Source organism: Podarcis filfolensis (assembly GCF_964270895.1).
Source record: "Podarcis filfolensis genome assembly, chromosome: 6".
Classification (NCBI taxonomy): domain Eukaryota; kingdom Metazoa; phylum Chordata; class Lepidosauria; order Squamata; family Lacertidae; genus Podarcis; species Podarcis filfolensis.
The window spans coordinates 49,251,037-49,267,279 of record NC_139609.1 but is presented as its reverse complement, the minus strand read 5'-3'; the positions used below and the strand labels follow the sequence as shown (position 1 = coordinate 49,267,279).

Here is a 16,243-nt window from a genome sequence, read left to right as displayed (position 1 = left end):
CCATTTTTTACCCACTCTCAAAAAGATGGTTGTGGTGTCATTGGGGTGACCCACCTTTGATCAAATCTGAGTCCAGCTTTGAGCACAATCTACCAGCCAACAACCAAACACTAATGCTGGTAGGAAGGAGGAAGATGGGCATTTAAAGCTGACAAGATTTCTAATTCTAAATCTTCTGCTCCCATTCCTCCCCCTCCATCCCATCTATGTGCCTGATAATTCTCCTGACGCAGCCTAAATGGAGAAGCAGTTGCCATTCCACCTTGGTGAAATGAGAAACACAAATGAAGTGCAGTTTGGTGCTAGAGCAGGGGCTTGACTCACTGATACAGTGTTTAACATGCTGCCGAGGTATTTAGAATAGAACCGCTTGCTACAATTTTAAGAAGACAGTTTATTCATCTAAACGGCAAGCGTATGTAGAAGAGGGTCTGAGATTGACGTCTTTGGGATTAGTTTAGCCCTGCATTTTTTCTGGAGGTCGTTGTCATGGTGCTCAGGAGGTTTGTCGAATAAATGGGGCCAGCGTTCTTCTTGGGACCACATGCTAAAAACTAATACATAACGTTTAATTTACTGTCTCCGTAGCTAGCGCAGCCATTTTTCAGATAATAATATTGGATTAGAGCGACTTGCAAGGGTGGATGGGAGTGGGCAGGCAGGCATGTGGGGGCTGATGAGGAGCAATGAGAGTCGTTGTTGAGGTTCCTTGAAGCAGAGTCGATGGCTTGTGCACTTTTATTTCTTCACAGAAGCAAATTGAAAAGGGAAGTATCTTTAACTCCTGCGATCAGGTTGTTACATGCAATCTGAGAAAGAAGGCAAAGGTTTACATTGCAACCAGAGCCCTCCCTGATGTCAAAATGTTGTATCTAGCCTATTATGATATGGGGAGAAGGATCCCATCCTTTAGCTTCAAATTTTATTTTGCTATCTTGGCCCTTTCTGATACAAAAGATGGTCACATTTTTGCAAGGTGGGTACTTCTCTGAAAATTGTTTCTTGCTGCAGTTAGAAGACCAGGGTATTTGTTCCTCAAATGGTTGGTTCGTGTAAGATTTTATAGACATTGTTTTATTTGCCTATTTATTTAATAAACTTACACCCCTCTTTTTCAAATAAATTATAATAAACTACATGATCACAAAACACAAGGAAACATCAGTTAAAACAGCAAAACAGTAACAGTTTTCACCCCCTGCCAAAGTGACCACTCCATTATCTCAAAAGACGGGCTTTCAGCTGTCACAAACTTATTTGGGTTTAAAGTGTCTGTGTATATGACTAATCTGAGCTGAAGTTGAATCAGTCAAGATTATAAATCCAAACCCAACTATAAGGCTGTGGTAAATTTAGTGAGGAGCTGTTGGTTAGTTTTTGCACATTACACACCAGCCCAGAGAAGTTAATGTAATTGGGTTGGCAAATTTCCTAGAAAATAGGCTAATAGCCATTGACATGCAAATATATGCACACTTTAAGTTGTTCACTACTTAGCTGAGCTTATTTTACAGAGCTCAGATGGTTTGGAGTGGGTGGGCACCTTGCCTTGGGTCACCGCTGGGGATGGGGGATAATCCAGTGGTAACAGAGAAGTGGGTGATATGAGGCTAGGCTGGTTCAGAAAGGCTTTGCTTTTTTAAAAAAATAGTGGCCTGAATAGAGTTACTTAGAGAGTTATCAGCTAGATTAATGGGAAAGAGAAGAAGACTGTTTCAAGTATAACAAGCAGCCTTGTAAATCACAAAAAAATGGAAGTCAAATGAGACAACCTGTTTGTTTGTTTGTTTGTTTGTTTGTTTGTTTGTTTGTTTGTTTGTTTGTGGGACAATTCTTTGCTCCCCTAAAGGGCAGCTGAGGAACTATAAGATTGGTAGAAGAGCCACAATGCTAACAGAGAGGGAGTCCAGCTGCCCAACTGACCACCAGTGAGTCAGAAAGCTCCACCAATAATGCTGTCCCACTGACAGTGTTTTGTGAAATGATGAAGACCAAAGCAGGACATGATCAAAGGTAGCAGGGGAGGGTGTAGATCCACAGGATACTAAGCTCCATCATTATCTTGACATATCCCCCTCCAAAGAAAGAAAGAAAAGAAAGAAAGAAAGAAAGAAAGAAAGAAAGAAAGAAAGAAAGAAAGAGTTCTTGAAACGTCCTGGAACTAAAATTGTGGTTAATGAGGGGGGAAGTAGAGTGAAAAAAGAAAAAGCTATCACATGTTACTGAGCATGTGAGCGTCACCTGCTCACCTGCTGTTTGTCAGTGACCACTGATTTTTTTTTTTGGGGGGGGCTGCACTCCACCTGAAAATGAGAACATTTGCACAAATGACAAAGCATATGCAAATCTATGCAAATAGGTGGAGAGTCAAATCAACATATAGTGAGCCCAGAAAATCCTGTTAGCATCCCTGTTCTCAGTAAATGAACCTACTTAAAATATTGTCAAAGCGCTCTATCATTTCCCATAAATCTTTTTTGTGCATGGAATTTATACCTCTGCCATTGCTCTGAAGTTTGCACAGTACTGATAACCTTCACAATTTCAAGTAAACTGCTGACCATTTTGCTTGCATAAAGGTAAAGGGACCCCTGACCATTAGGTCCAGTCATGACCGACTCTGGGGTTGAGGTGCTCATCTCGCTTTATTGGCCGAGGGAACTGGCGTACAGCCTCCGGGTCATGTGGCCAGCATGACTAAGCCGCTTCTGGCGAACCAGAGCAGCACATGGAAACACCATTTACCTTCCCACCAGAGCGGTACCTATTTATCTACTTGCACTTTGACATGCTTTCGAACTGCTAGGTTGGCAGGAGCAGGGACCGAGCAACCGGAGCTCACCCCATTGCAGGGATTCGAACTGCTGACCCTCTGATCAGCAAGTCCTAGGCTCTGTGGTTTAACCCACAGCACCACCCGTGTCCCTTTTGCCTGCATAGCTTGCAGTAAAAAAAAGGAAATGTCTGTGTTATTTGGGATATTTCTGAGATTAACAGTATAGGAAATCCTGTACTGTAATTAGAAAAAGGTTTAATAATATACTAATATTTGTAATTATGGATCTGAATGGATCTGTGCAGTTGAATAGTGTTTGGCACCAAATGCTTCTCCCCACTGATTCTGCATTACTGCTTTTATGTCTTTTTGTTTGAGTACATTTTCTGAGAGATTTCCATGCATATTAAAAGTTAGGAGGTGCAACTGAGGTGCTTTTGCTTGTAACCCTGTTTAAACCCTCAGATAGTATTTCAGTGGCTAAGAAAATGCAAATAAAAAAGTTTTCTTTAACAAAAGCAATATTTAGCATGGGCTTCTTAGGGAGCCTCATATGTGGTCATTTGACCAAGGCACAGCTCACCTTTATCCTATGCATTTTTTGTGGCATCTTTCTTGTCCAGGTACAGAGATAGTATTGCACATTCTTTTATAATCCCAGGTGATGTATACTTTACCTGTATGTATAATTATGTAGTTTCCCAATGTGTATGACAGTGATACTGGAATGGAGATGATGGAGGAACATTATTTCATACAGTGCTTAACCCAACAATTCCAAGTTGCTGTCTTTACTTTTTCCAAATCATGTCTCTTTGCCTAATGGGCAGTAGCTCCTGCAAGATGCAGTTGTGTACTGGTGTTTCTATGTCATGACTACCAGTGTTGTTCTTCAGTGATGTATTTCCGTGTGAGAGATACAAAGCTAAATATTACAGCTGCCTCTGCCACTAACACAAACTTAGGAACACACTGGAGGACAGAGGAGGGGCAATGCTCATGCATCCATTCCTAACCATAGGCACTGTATGTAAGCCACCACACATAAGGCCCAGAAATAATATTCTTGTTTGTCCCATACTGGGTGACAGGTTTGGCATGAACAGGTGAATATTTACTTCTCTGAATGACTTCCTGCATCATTCTCAAAAACCATCTCAAGAGTTATGTCCATCTAACTTAGAAGATTTCCCTCTCTATAGCTGGTTGTTGGTGATCATGTTTTCTTAATTAGCATTTTTTGCTATTACATATCACACATCCTTCTACGCTTCCTCTTGAGAACAAGGAACACTTTGCATTGTTAACTGCTTCTCCTTTTCCCCGCTTCTTCCACAGTCAATTTTGTTGTCAGCCTCAATCAAGCGAGAAGGAGACTCTCCAACGGCATCACCTCACTCTTCAGATGATATTCATCACTCAGACAGATACCAGGTGAGAGAGCAACCAGGAGGACTCAGCTGATGACTGGAAACCTGGAGTTACTAAGTGCCACTACTAGTTCTTTCAGTGCTGCCATTCAAGTCCTTAACTTTTTAGCCTTTTATGTTTTTCAGGGATTATAATATCCCACTTGTTTAATGCATATGTCCTTGCATCTGGGAAATCTTGACAAAAAAAATACTATGGTATACAAATGTTAAATAATACCCTTAACAGGTTTGCACCCAGTATAGCTTTCTGGTTCCTAATACTTCTTGGTGCATCATGGCATAAAATACAGTTGTTAAGTATATAATAATGATAATGATAATGATAATGATAATATTTATACCCCACCCATCTCTATTTATACCCCACCCACTCTGGGCGGTTTACAGCATGTCTAAAAACATAAAATCTCCCAGTACAGGGCTGCCTTCAGATGTCTTCTAAAAGTTATCTCCTTGACATCTGAAGGCAGGGCACTCCGCAGGGAGAGTGCCACTACTGAGAAGGCCCTCTTCCTGGTAAAGGTAAAGGGACCCCTGACCATTAGGTCCAGTTGTGACTGACTCTGGGGTTGCGCGCTCATCTCGCTCTATAGGCCGAGGGAGCTGGCGTTTGTCCGCAGACAGCTTCCGGGTCATGTGGCCAGCATGACTAAGCCGCTTCTGGCGAACCAGAGCCGCACACAGAAACGCCGTTTACCTTCCCGCTGGAGCAGTCCCTATTTATCTACTTGCACTTTGACGTGCTTTCGAACTGCTAGGTTGGCGGGACCTCTGCCTGGTACCCTGTAACTATTATTGAATAACGTTAGTTTTAATTTTGATATTACTGTATTTTGTAAATGGATGGAAAATAAGACTAAGCATAATGCCCTAATTAGCCAGAAACAAGTCACCACCAGTGGGACTCCATTCTGAAAATCATGTCAATGGAATTTGCAGGTGTAAAAAGTGTTGTAGCCTTGTCAATTTTATCGATCAGTAAGTTTTGTATAGTTTATTAAGGTGTGAAGACAAAGGTTATCTGCTGTAGTATGTCCAAAGCCAACACAAAGGTTATCTGCTGTACTGTGTCCAAAGCCAATAGGTCACTGTACAACTACAGTTCCTATTAGAGTCTGAAATATGCGCACGCACACACACACACACATTATGGGGTGCTGCCCATCATCTCTATGGGTATATGGGCTGTACTACTAGTTGGAATGCAGCCAGTGCATAACTGCTAATGAATCAGTAGTGGTCTGAGGCTGGGATGAACGTTTGTGTCTATTGTATGACTAATATATCTAGCATTATATGTCTTTTCTTAATTGTTAGTAGCTCCGGCCATAGTCATAGTTTATATAGTTCAGACTATGCCAGAGATATGAAGTGCTCACACTCTATACTTTCTGCTAGTTCATGCTCTCAAAAATGAATCAACACTGTTCTGAATATTGTCAAATACAGATAAACATTGCTAATAGTATTATTCTGTATGCAGTAAGTGATCCCAGTTTGCATTTGATGGCTTTACTTTTCACAACAGGCACTTCACAGAGACTCATAAATTCTTGATGGAGAGGCAAATGGGAATTATAGTTTGCTTTTATAGGGTAGAAGACTGGGGGATGATCCTTTTTTGTATTTTTTACTGCTCTAGAATTTGCAGGCCAGAGTAGTACAAAGCAACTCCAGCGAATAACTAGAATATGACTAGGGAAATGCACAGGCATCAGAGATAAATCTCCTCTGGGAGCTAATCCAATGGGCTTTATGCAAATAAAATAAAATAAAATTCTCCCCTTGATTCCAAGAGCTGCAAGCTGAGCTTTTCACGTGCTGGATGTGTGCCCTGATTATATATTTCTTTAAAACTGCAGTGCTGGTAATTTTGCATTGCAAGTTCTTTATGGCATTTATGATCTGCTAGGAAATATACTGTATATATTAGTGAGAGATTGGGAAGAAAACTTTTGCTTATGAGGTTGTTCTGAAGGAAATTTCATGAAGTTTGCACTGATAAGCTCTGTTGGTGGCTTAGCAAGGACAGAAACAGTTCACCATTTAGCCCATAGTGATCACATGGAAACTTAACCTGATGCACCTGCAATTACATGGGGGAGCTCTCTGTGATAAAGCAAATATTTCCACATCCCTGCTACCAGTGATATGTAGAGAACATATATTTTATGTGGATAAATGGTGCTGCCATGAGGTTACCAAAGGTAGGTGCAGATTACCATTTACTATGTAATTGCCACTTGCAAACACTACAGCATGCATGTGTTTGCAGGTGGCAATTACATAGTAAATGGTAATCTGCACCTACCTTTCGTAAAGCATCAACAGAGCTGTCCTGTCCAAGCTTTCTAAAATTCCTTACAAAATAACCACATGAACCACAGCCATACATTTAGAGCTGTCAAAACTGGGCCATGGGTTGTGGTCTGCAGTTGGAAACATTGAGTCAGGACCCAAGGGAAGTGAGGATTCAGGGTCAGAGAATAAAGACTGAATAGCAATTAGTACCAGAGGTGAAATCAGAAGACAGGACTCAGGAACATAGAGTAATCAGGATCAGCAGACAAAAAACCAACGCAGAGCCAGTAGGAGTCAGGACCATAGTAAAATCAGGATCAGAGGGTAAACCAGAAGGCAGAACTAGGATACCTCCACATGACCTGTTTATTGAACATTCATCCTTGTTTTACTCTAAGGTGCTACTGGAAGGATTTTTTTTATTTTGTTTCGTCCTGGTTTGTTTGCATTGTTATATGGCTTCCTGTCAATCATTTCCAACACTTTCTAGTGTATTGCCTCATCACTTTTCGCACCACCAAAAGTCCTTTTTCTAAAGTGGGGTGGTTGTGCAAGAGCACCAGAATGCTTTAATCTACTTTAATTGTGCAAACCTAAATTAGCTGGTATGCAATTGTATCTTTCCCGCAAAATAGTAACAGTCTGGAATGGATCTTAGTAGAACAAGCAAAGTTCTACTGAGACAAGAAGCCCTCTTGTTTTCCTTCCTGTCTAGGCTTGAATAGTCATTCTGGAAGGTACCTGCCCAAGAAGTTGTAGTGATTTTGCTTGCCACATGGGGTAATTAATGGTCAACAGTTCCTGAAATATGTATTTAGATCTAGTTGGATACAAATGTAATATGGTAAAGCAAGGGAAAATTCAGTAGGAACAGAATTAGGAAGTGAAGCATTATTATAAGAGCTGAAAGGTTGATCAGAAAACTAGGATCTAGTCCAAGTTATAATTTGGCAGCCAAAATTAGTTGCTAGCTCTCTCCTACTTGGCTGTTTGGCACCTATACTGCATTTTTCTGTGTTCTCATAGAAAAGGGGAGAAATGTTTTAAGTTAACAGTGTTGTCCCACATGCATTTGATTTAAACTAGAGTTATAGAAAGGCTACTACAAATATTGTTGTGGAATTATGGTATAAAGAAAAAGAACAGATTATGTTGCAATTGAAACTGTCCCCTCTGCATTTGCAGCTCAGGCCCAGAAGCCTTGAATTGTTTTCAGAGAGAGCAAGTGAAACTGACAGGAAGTTGTTGGTTTTTTTGAGTGATCATGTTGAGTGAAATAGCAACGGCAGGATGGTTGAGAAAAAGAGGTGAAAGGAAGCAGAAATGTAGGTAGGTAGGTAAATGAGAGGTTTGAAGTTGCTCTGGCTGCATTAATCTGACATCTCTTGAGTAACACAAGGAGAACAGTATTGCTTTTTGAAAATGGAATTTTTATACTGTGTCCTTTCTTCCCAGCTTTCTGCATAATAGGATTAATGACATGACTGTTTCTTGACAAAAAGAAAGAACTGTTCCAGTTAAAGAGTATGTTAGCATTCTAACACAGAGAATCAATTTAGGTCAGGTCCTAGAAAATATTGGAGCACTCCTATCTCTCCTTGTAATAAATGTGAAATGAGGATGCTAAGCACTAGACAGAGTCAGGTTCCAATATTCCAAACCAGGGTTTGGATAGTAAGTAGAGTGGAGCTGCTTGGTAAAAGTGCAATTTGCCTGAAGAAAAATCCATTAAAAATACGATTTCACCCTCTCTCTATTCAGTCAAACTGAGAGGAGGAGCCAATCTCATTCAGCCCAGGTACATTCTGCCTTTGGCAGAATCAGTAGGCTATAGATCCTTCTGTAAATGTGCCGGCCCATGTTCCCTCCACCTTCCATAGATATTGCCAGCATGTACAGTACTAATCAGGCCATTAAAATATGCTTACATTATCCAGTTTATTACAGAGATTTGTTTTTGCTTTGCACAAGTACACACAATGCCTTTGTTGGTTGCTGGCTGGTCTTTATATGGGCTGATCTTGTCTTCCAAAGATTCATAATACGCACATCCTTTGAAGATGTGCTTAAACAGTAGAGTGAAGGAATTCCCAATGGTACTCCCTAAACTCCAAGATACGCTACAGTATTTTGCACCCAGAAATATAAAGACTAGTATATTGTGATGTGCTGCATTCTTGCACGAGTCACTGAGGGATAGTCCATTGGCAACTCAAGTGCATCAGATAATGTGGATAAAGCTTCTAAAGAAGAGGCTCAGTGTACTAGAACGAAGCTGCCAGCCGAGACTTCACTTGAAACAATTGCCCTCCTCCTCTCTCCTCAAAACCTCAATAATATGTATTTTACTACTTGTTTTAGCTTACAAACTAATGTCTTAACATCTGTGAAATATAAAGCATTTCATTCATATATCAGTTTGTGACAGATGCAAGGCATTCGCTGTTTCTTAAAATCAGTGCAGACTTAGCATACAGAGGTGCTAATTAGGAATATAAATAGACAGCAGACAGTTGAGATTGCCCAAAATACTTGATTTTTCTCTTTTCCCCCCTTCAAAATCATACTGTCTACTTCTGTGCATATTGACCTAAGATATCTTATCTGCAATTGACCGCAGTGAATTATAATGAATATAAATGGGAACAGACTACAATAAAAAATTAGTAATCTCTCATTTAAGACTGTACAGCTAGTGTCCCCACCTTGTAGGGGAGCTGTGCAAGAGATATCAAAATGAGTTAAAAAGTATAAAATAGCAGAGAGATCAGAAGGGTGCAGACCTGTCCCAAATTTCATCCCTTAAGTTGTTATGTATTTACTGAAAAGAAACATGGAAAAGCCCGGTATATTGAAATAATTCAAAAGCTTAGGAAAAAAGCATTTTGAGAGGCTTACGGTTTTTAAAGGTTGGGTTTTTTAAAAGCAATTTAGGCCTCAGGATTGCAACACTGTCACACATGTTTGCCTTTAAACACTTGGATAGTCTTTGATGGCTTCAGCAGGATTGCTAATAGGATCAAAGTGAATCACTTCCCTTAAGTGTTTGCAGGATGTGGACCCTAGCTGGCAGGATAAAGGCCATTTTATAGATTTATCATTCTTGCAATCACTGACTGTGACTTTAGAGTCATAAAAGAATAAAATAATGACTGCCTTGTTCAATAACATGTTGTATTTGGTAAGGTTTTATCTTCATTTCATCCCTATGGAGAACTTCAGCTCATCACTGCCTTTTGACAGAAAAAGGGAGGAATGCTTATGTTTCTAGGAGTCTATAAGACCTGCACACACCACTTTTTGTTAGCCCTTTTTATTATACATGCACACAGCAGATAAAATACTAAGTATTTCACATAGCTTAATAAAACGCCAGACTTTACACACATGCCAAGAACAATTTACTGGATGTGATTCTTCAACGTACAGTGATACCTATAGCATTTCTTAGAAAAGAGGTGCCTCTCTGAATGGAGACATCAATTTATCAAGAGGGGTACCTTTATACAGTTGCAACTTGTGTGCAAGTGTGCACTGCTGGGTTGTTGGTTTTCCTCTGCTTAGCCTCACAACTATTATTGCTGAGGGTTCTTAAGGTTCAAAGTTACGGAGCTGCTTATACCTGGGAAGTTACTTTATTGGTGCAGGGCACCCAAAAAGGCAGCTTGTCTTCTACAGAAAGTTGGAGTGGGTTCCTGCACTTTTTGTAATAGAAATAAGCCGTGCTTTTTTTCTAAAAAAATGTTTAGGGGTACTCTCATTTTCCTACTCATATTGAAATACTGCCCCTCAGTGAGGCCAAACTTAGATTCACAAAATGTTTAGGGGTACGCTAACCCCTGCATCCCCCCCAGAAGAAAAGCACTGGATATAAGCTTGAACTTTCTGTTTACAAGGGAGACAATATCGGGGTACTTCTGTCTCTGCTAATTGCAAAGTTATCTTTCCAAATTTTGTTAGCTTGAGCGGCTAGCTTGCCATTTTTCTGCTCATTTCTCAAAGTCTCTGCAAGTTTAATTTCTGCTTGGGGAGCAGAATGCATCTTGTCTGTAGTTGTACAGGAATGTATGTACACTTAAGATACAGGGACGCAGCCTTGATGAGACGACAGGGGTGTTGCAAGCATTTAGCAGTGTCCCTGTTTCCTTCGCCGACTTGCCGGAGGATTTGCTTGCGTAAAAGAATGTACCTTCCGTGCTTCTCTTCAAAACACAGACGTCCGCTAAGGGGGCAGATTTTGCGGGAGACGCCGAGCGACGAGAGAGGAAGTGCTGCTTTGTGCCGGGGACGTTTATAGCCCAGCGTGGGGATATGGGGAGTGAGCAGTTGCGTCTCGGGAATCCGACTCCTCGTGGTGTTAGAGGAGGGGTTGAGGGAGATCGCATCAAGCCGGATGGTATTTGCGGCGCGAAGAAGGAAGCGTGGTAGCAAAAGCAAAAGTCCCGAGTACCAGACCGCTCTTTGCCGCCCCGTTGCCATGAGAACAGCTTCCTCCCCCTGAACTCTCACCCCGCGCAGGCCGCGGAGACGCCTGGTCACATGATCGGAGCTAACATGGCGGCGGCCGCTGTTATGGGGAGCTGATTGCAGGTGCCGGGGCCGTTGCCTGCATCCGCCCTCATCCCCGGCCATGCAGAGCGAGAGAAGGGAACCCGGTGGTCGAGAAGAGGTGCGAGCGGGGCGCGTCTGAGAGGCCGGAGTGTCTCTGGGGCCGGAGCCGCTAGGGCAGGAGATGGGGCTTGTTTACATCCAAACGGGGGTTGGGCCATCATCCCTGAGGTGGGAGGGGTCTGCTTATATCCATATCCATAAACTTGGAGGGTGCATTTTTTTTCATTTAAGGACGAGGCATACCCTCCTCCCATCTTCGGGGCCGTGCAGAACGGCTTTGTTTATCTAAGGATGACACGGGTCCCTGGAGGGGAAAGACCAGGAGGAGGTTGTTTATCTTTGGTATCTAGGAACTAAGAGCAATACAGGTATACTTGTTCATTTGTAAGGAGATTAATTTATAGCTAAGCCAAAGCTAGACAGCATTCTGCAGGCTGCTTTTCCCCATACAGTAGTCTTGTAGGCTGAGGAATTAGGGAGTGGGGAAGTGGTATGGAACCTTGCAAGCAGTTGGGATGAACGGGGCGCCTACATTTGGGGTGCTGTGGATATCTATATTTGGACAACAGCCAAATCAGAGGAAATGTGGGTGTATTTGTGTTTGAAGAAGTTATCTGGGGAAGATTAAATTGTGGTATTGGTTTGAATTGGTAAATGGAGGCAATGCCCAAAAGGGAAGTTTGTCAGGTAGATGAGAGTGCTGTGGTGGATTTTTCTAATCTAATTCCCCCATACACTTCCCAAGACTGCTTCTCAGAATGGGGTAAATAACACTGTGGTTTTCTCACCAGCAAGTTCCTAATGCTCTTTTGCTCCTGATCTTCTCTTAACAGACCTTCTTGCGAGTGAGGGCAAACAGACAGACCCGGCTGAATGGTGAGTGCAGCAGAAATCCTGTACCATTTTCCCCCTTGTTCCAAGATGAAGACTTTCATTATCTGGGCCTAACAAGTATAATGCTTCCTTTCTTTACAAGATTCCTGAACTAAATATGCCCCAAAGGGTTAAAGCTTCAAATCAATCATTTATATTCCTAACACGTTTTGTTCCTCTCTGAACCCTGTCTTAAGTTGCTGCCCCTGGGTTACATTTATGTAGGCCTCCCAATGACATTGCTTTTCAGGCAGCTTGCAAACATAAAATATAATGCGGTAAAACAACAATTGCAGGAAATTATTGTCAGCAAAGGTAAGAGAGAGAATCATTTACTCAACATTATTAAAAACACACCATGTGGAAGCAGTAGATTACAGTTCAAAACTTTAAAGAATCACAGATATGAAAATGCTTGGGAGAATTATTTTTTTAAAGTATTTTACTTGGCATTGAAATGGCCATAAAGAGGTGGGAAGCAGGCCTCTCTGAGGAGGGCATGCCACAATTGGGGTACCACCACTTCTTGTTAAATGGCCTGGTTGATATTGCAAAGGAGAAATTATCAATGCCAAGTAGAAGAATTATTTTACTGCTTGCCGTTTTAGAAATAATGATTTTCTTATGGGTGTAATGAGATTAGTCTTTTTTTCCCAATGGCATTGTTTTCACTTGCTTACCTGCTATAATCTTCAGCTGTCAACAATACCTGCTTACAGCTAAAAAATACAACTATAATTCCTGTTTGTTTCATTTATTACAACTTTTTTTTTAATTCCACCTTTCTTTCAACACCCTCCCCCAATGCTGTTTTGAAACAATGTGCAGGATAAAGGCCTTTAATATCTCACCTGGTTATATGGACCTGATACCTCAGTAATTTGCAACTTGGAGCTGAACCTAACTATTACTACTGTGTATGTAATAGCAGATTCCATAATTTTTGGTCTTAGGATAGACCTGCCTTCAGAGAAGTAATTAATGCAAGATGTATTTTGTAATTTTTATCCAATAGTACGTAAAACACAGTGTATTGTCACTAAGCAGGAATAATTTTTCAAATATTTTATATAGTGACCCTTTATTTTAATTGATTCTGCTTCCACTGCCAGTGAACAGAAAAACATGTACTTTTATCATCTTTAATTTGGTCAAGAGTAAAGATTATGAAAATTCATCCCTGAAAAGTTAAGAGCAACTTTAAATTATCCTGACAGCGCAAGAGGAAATTTTCCTTGAATTCTTGAATGCCAGCAAGATTCAGAGCTGTAACATACTATGTTGGATAAAAGGAGAGAGCTCTTAAATTAATGAGGACTGTGCACTATGTAGTGAATACATGTGATCTGACTTTCACATACACAACTACAGTATATTTCTGCTACTGAATAATTCTGGGATATGATTAATGAATACAATTGCAGTATTCTATTGATCATCTTGCAAACATTCCCTTAGGGCACTTACAGCTATTACTGGAAATGATTATTGCAGAAATGCTAATATTTTTCAAAAGAACATGATCATTTTTGAAAGCAGACCTAGGTTTTGCCAAATATATTGTATGTTGGCTGTATTTGGACATAATGCTAAACCAGCATTCCCCAACTGGTTGCCTCCAAATGCTTTCAACTTCATTTCCCATCTTCCCCAACCACTGAGTACACTGGCTGGGGTTAATGGGAGTTGGCATTCAAATTTTTTTGGAGAGCATCAGATTGGAGAAGGCTGTGCTAAACCATGGTCTTGCATTATAAGAACAAACCTCCATAAACCTTGGGCCAATATACCCAACCCTCCCCTCTGTTGTTTTTTTAAAGAAATATTTATTAAAGTTTTACAAAAGCATGAATACAAAAATACATGAAAGAAGAAAAAATAAAAATAAAAGATACAACATACAAAAGACAAAAAAATAAGAAAAATTTAAAAACAAATCCGTTTTTCATAACTTTAAACTCCTTTGCTTGTTTCTTTGACCTCCTCACACCTCCCCTTTTTGTATTCCCATTTACATAATCAAGTCAGCAAATCCTTACCCTCTTTCATTTATCTTAACTCTATATCTTAACATTTTTAACTCTATATTTTCATCCATTATCAATTCATTTTTGCATATTCTTATTAACTTTGTTGCTAATGCCACTTATTTTCAATCCAACATCATTTTAACATTCATTGATTTTACAGTATTTCTGCAGATAGTCTTTAAATTTCTTCCAATCTTCTTCCACCAACTCTTCTCCCAGGTCTCGGATTCTGCCAGTCATTTCCGCCAATTCCATATAGTCCAACACCTTCATCTGCCACTCTTCCAGGGTGGGTAAATCTTGTGTCTTCCAATACTTTGCAATAAGTATTCTTGCTGCTGTTGTTGCATACATGAAGAAAGTTCTATCCTTCTTTGGCACCAATTGGCCGACTATGCCCAGGAGAAAGGCCTCTGGTTTCTTCAGAAAGGCATATTTAAATACCTTTTTCATTTCATTATAGATCATCTCCCAGAAAGCCTTAATCTTTGGGCACGTCCACCAAAGGTGAAAGAATGTACCTTCATTTTCCTTACATTTCCAACACTTATTATCGGGCAAGTGATATATTTTTGCAAGCTTGACTGGTGTCATGTACCACCTGTATATCATTTTCATAATATTCTCTCTTAAGGCATTACATGCCATAAATTTCATACCGGTGGTCCACAACTGTTCCCAGTCAGCAAACATAATGTTATGTCCAACATCTTGTGCCCATTTAATCATAGCAGATTTAACCGTTTCATCCTGCGTATTCCATTTTAACAGCAAGTTATGCATTCTTGAAAGTATCTTAGTTTTAGGATCTAACAGTTCTGTTTCCAATTTTGATTTTTCCACCTGGAAGCCAATTTTTTTATCCAAATTGTAGGCCTCTCTTATTTGATAATAATGTAGCCAGTCTCACACTTTATCTTTTAATTTCTCAAAACTCTGCAATTTCAATTTGTCTCCATCTTGTTCCAATATTTCCCAATATTTCGGCCAATTGGCCTCCATATTGAGCTTTTTCTGAGCCTTCGCTTCCATTGGTGACAACCACCTTGGGGTTTTAATTTCCAGTAAGTCTTTGTATCTTATCCAGACATTAAACAATGCTTTCCTGACAATATGGTTTTTAAATGCTTTATGTGCTTTAACCTTGTCGTACCACAAATATACATGCCACCCAAAAACATTACTTGAAACCTTCTAAGTCCAAAATGTCTGTGTTCTCAAGAAGCAGCCAATCTTTCAACCAGCAGAATGCTGCTGATTCATAGTAAAGTTTAAGGTCCAGCAGGGCAAATCCACCTCTTTCCTTTGCATCAGTTAGTATTTTAAATTTTATTCTGGGCTTCTTGCCCTGCCAGACAAATCTAGAAATATCTTTCTGCCACTTCTTGAAACAGTCCATCTTGTCCAAAATTTGCAATGACTGAAACAAAAATAACATTTTTGGCAATACATTCATCTTTATAGCTGCTATTCAATCCAACAAGGAAAGCTTCAAATTTGACCATATTTCCAAATCTTTTTTCACTTCTATCCAACATTTCTCATAGTTATCTTTAAATAAATTTAAATTCTTAGCAGTCATATTAACCCCCAAATATTTTACTTTCTTAACTAATGTTAAACCTGTCTCCTTCTAAAACCTCTCTTTCTCAATTGGTGTAAAATTTTTCTCAAGCACTTTAGTTTTTGACTTGTTCAGCATAAATCCTGCCACATGACCAAATTCTTGAATCAATTCTAATACTCTTTTCGTACTAGATTCTGGCTCCTGTAACGTCAAAACTAGGTCATCTGCAAAAGCTTTCAATTTGTATTGTTTGGCTCCGACCTGAATACCTTTAATCAGACGGTCCCTTCTAATCATATTCAGCAAAACCTCCAGAACCGAAATAAAAAGCAATGGGGAAATTGGGCAGCCTTGTCGTGTCCCTTTCTCTATCTTGAATTCCTCTGTCATCACATTATTGACTATTAACTTAGCCTTTTGTTCTGAGTAAATTGCACTTATACCATTTTCAAACCCTTGGCCCACCCCCATTCCCTGAATATTTTTCTTCATAAAATTCCAAGAAATATTATCAAAGGCTTTTTCCGCATCTATAAAAATTAAAACTGCTTTGGTATTGATGTTCACTTGCAGCTTCTCCAAAATGTTAATTATATTCCTCGTATTGTCAGACAGATGTCTACCTGGGAGAAAGCCAGCTTGGTCTTTATGT

General features: G+C 40.0%; 1 protein-coding gene across 15 annotated transcripts in view; it reads left to right on the top strand.

Annotated features, from left to right (window-relative positions):
- Positions 1-16,243, top strand: part of RNF220 (ring finger protein 220) — a 341,456-nt gene that overhangs the window by 246,632 nt on the left and 78,581 nt on the right. For 14 of the 15 annotated variants that reach the window (XM_083619867.1, XM_083619869.1, XM_083619871.1 and 11 more), the window contains 2 exons: positions 4,115-4,210; positions 11,955-11,997. In XM_083619867.1, coding sequence (XP_083475993.1) covers positions 4,115-4,210; positions 11,955-11,997 — 139 coding nt within the window. Of the gene's footprint in view, positions 1-4,114; positions 4,211-11,014; positions 11,180-11,954; positions 11,998-16,243 lie in introns of those variants that run through there. The other variant, XM_083619865.1, reaches the window with a different exon arrangement.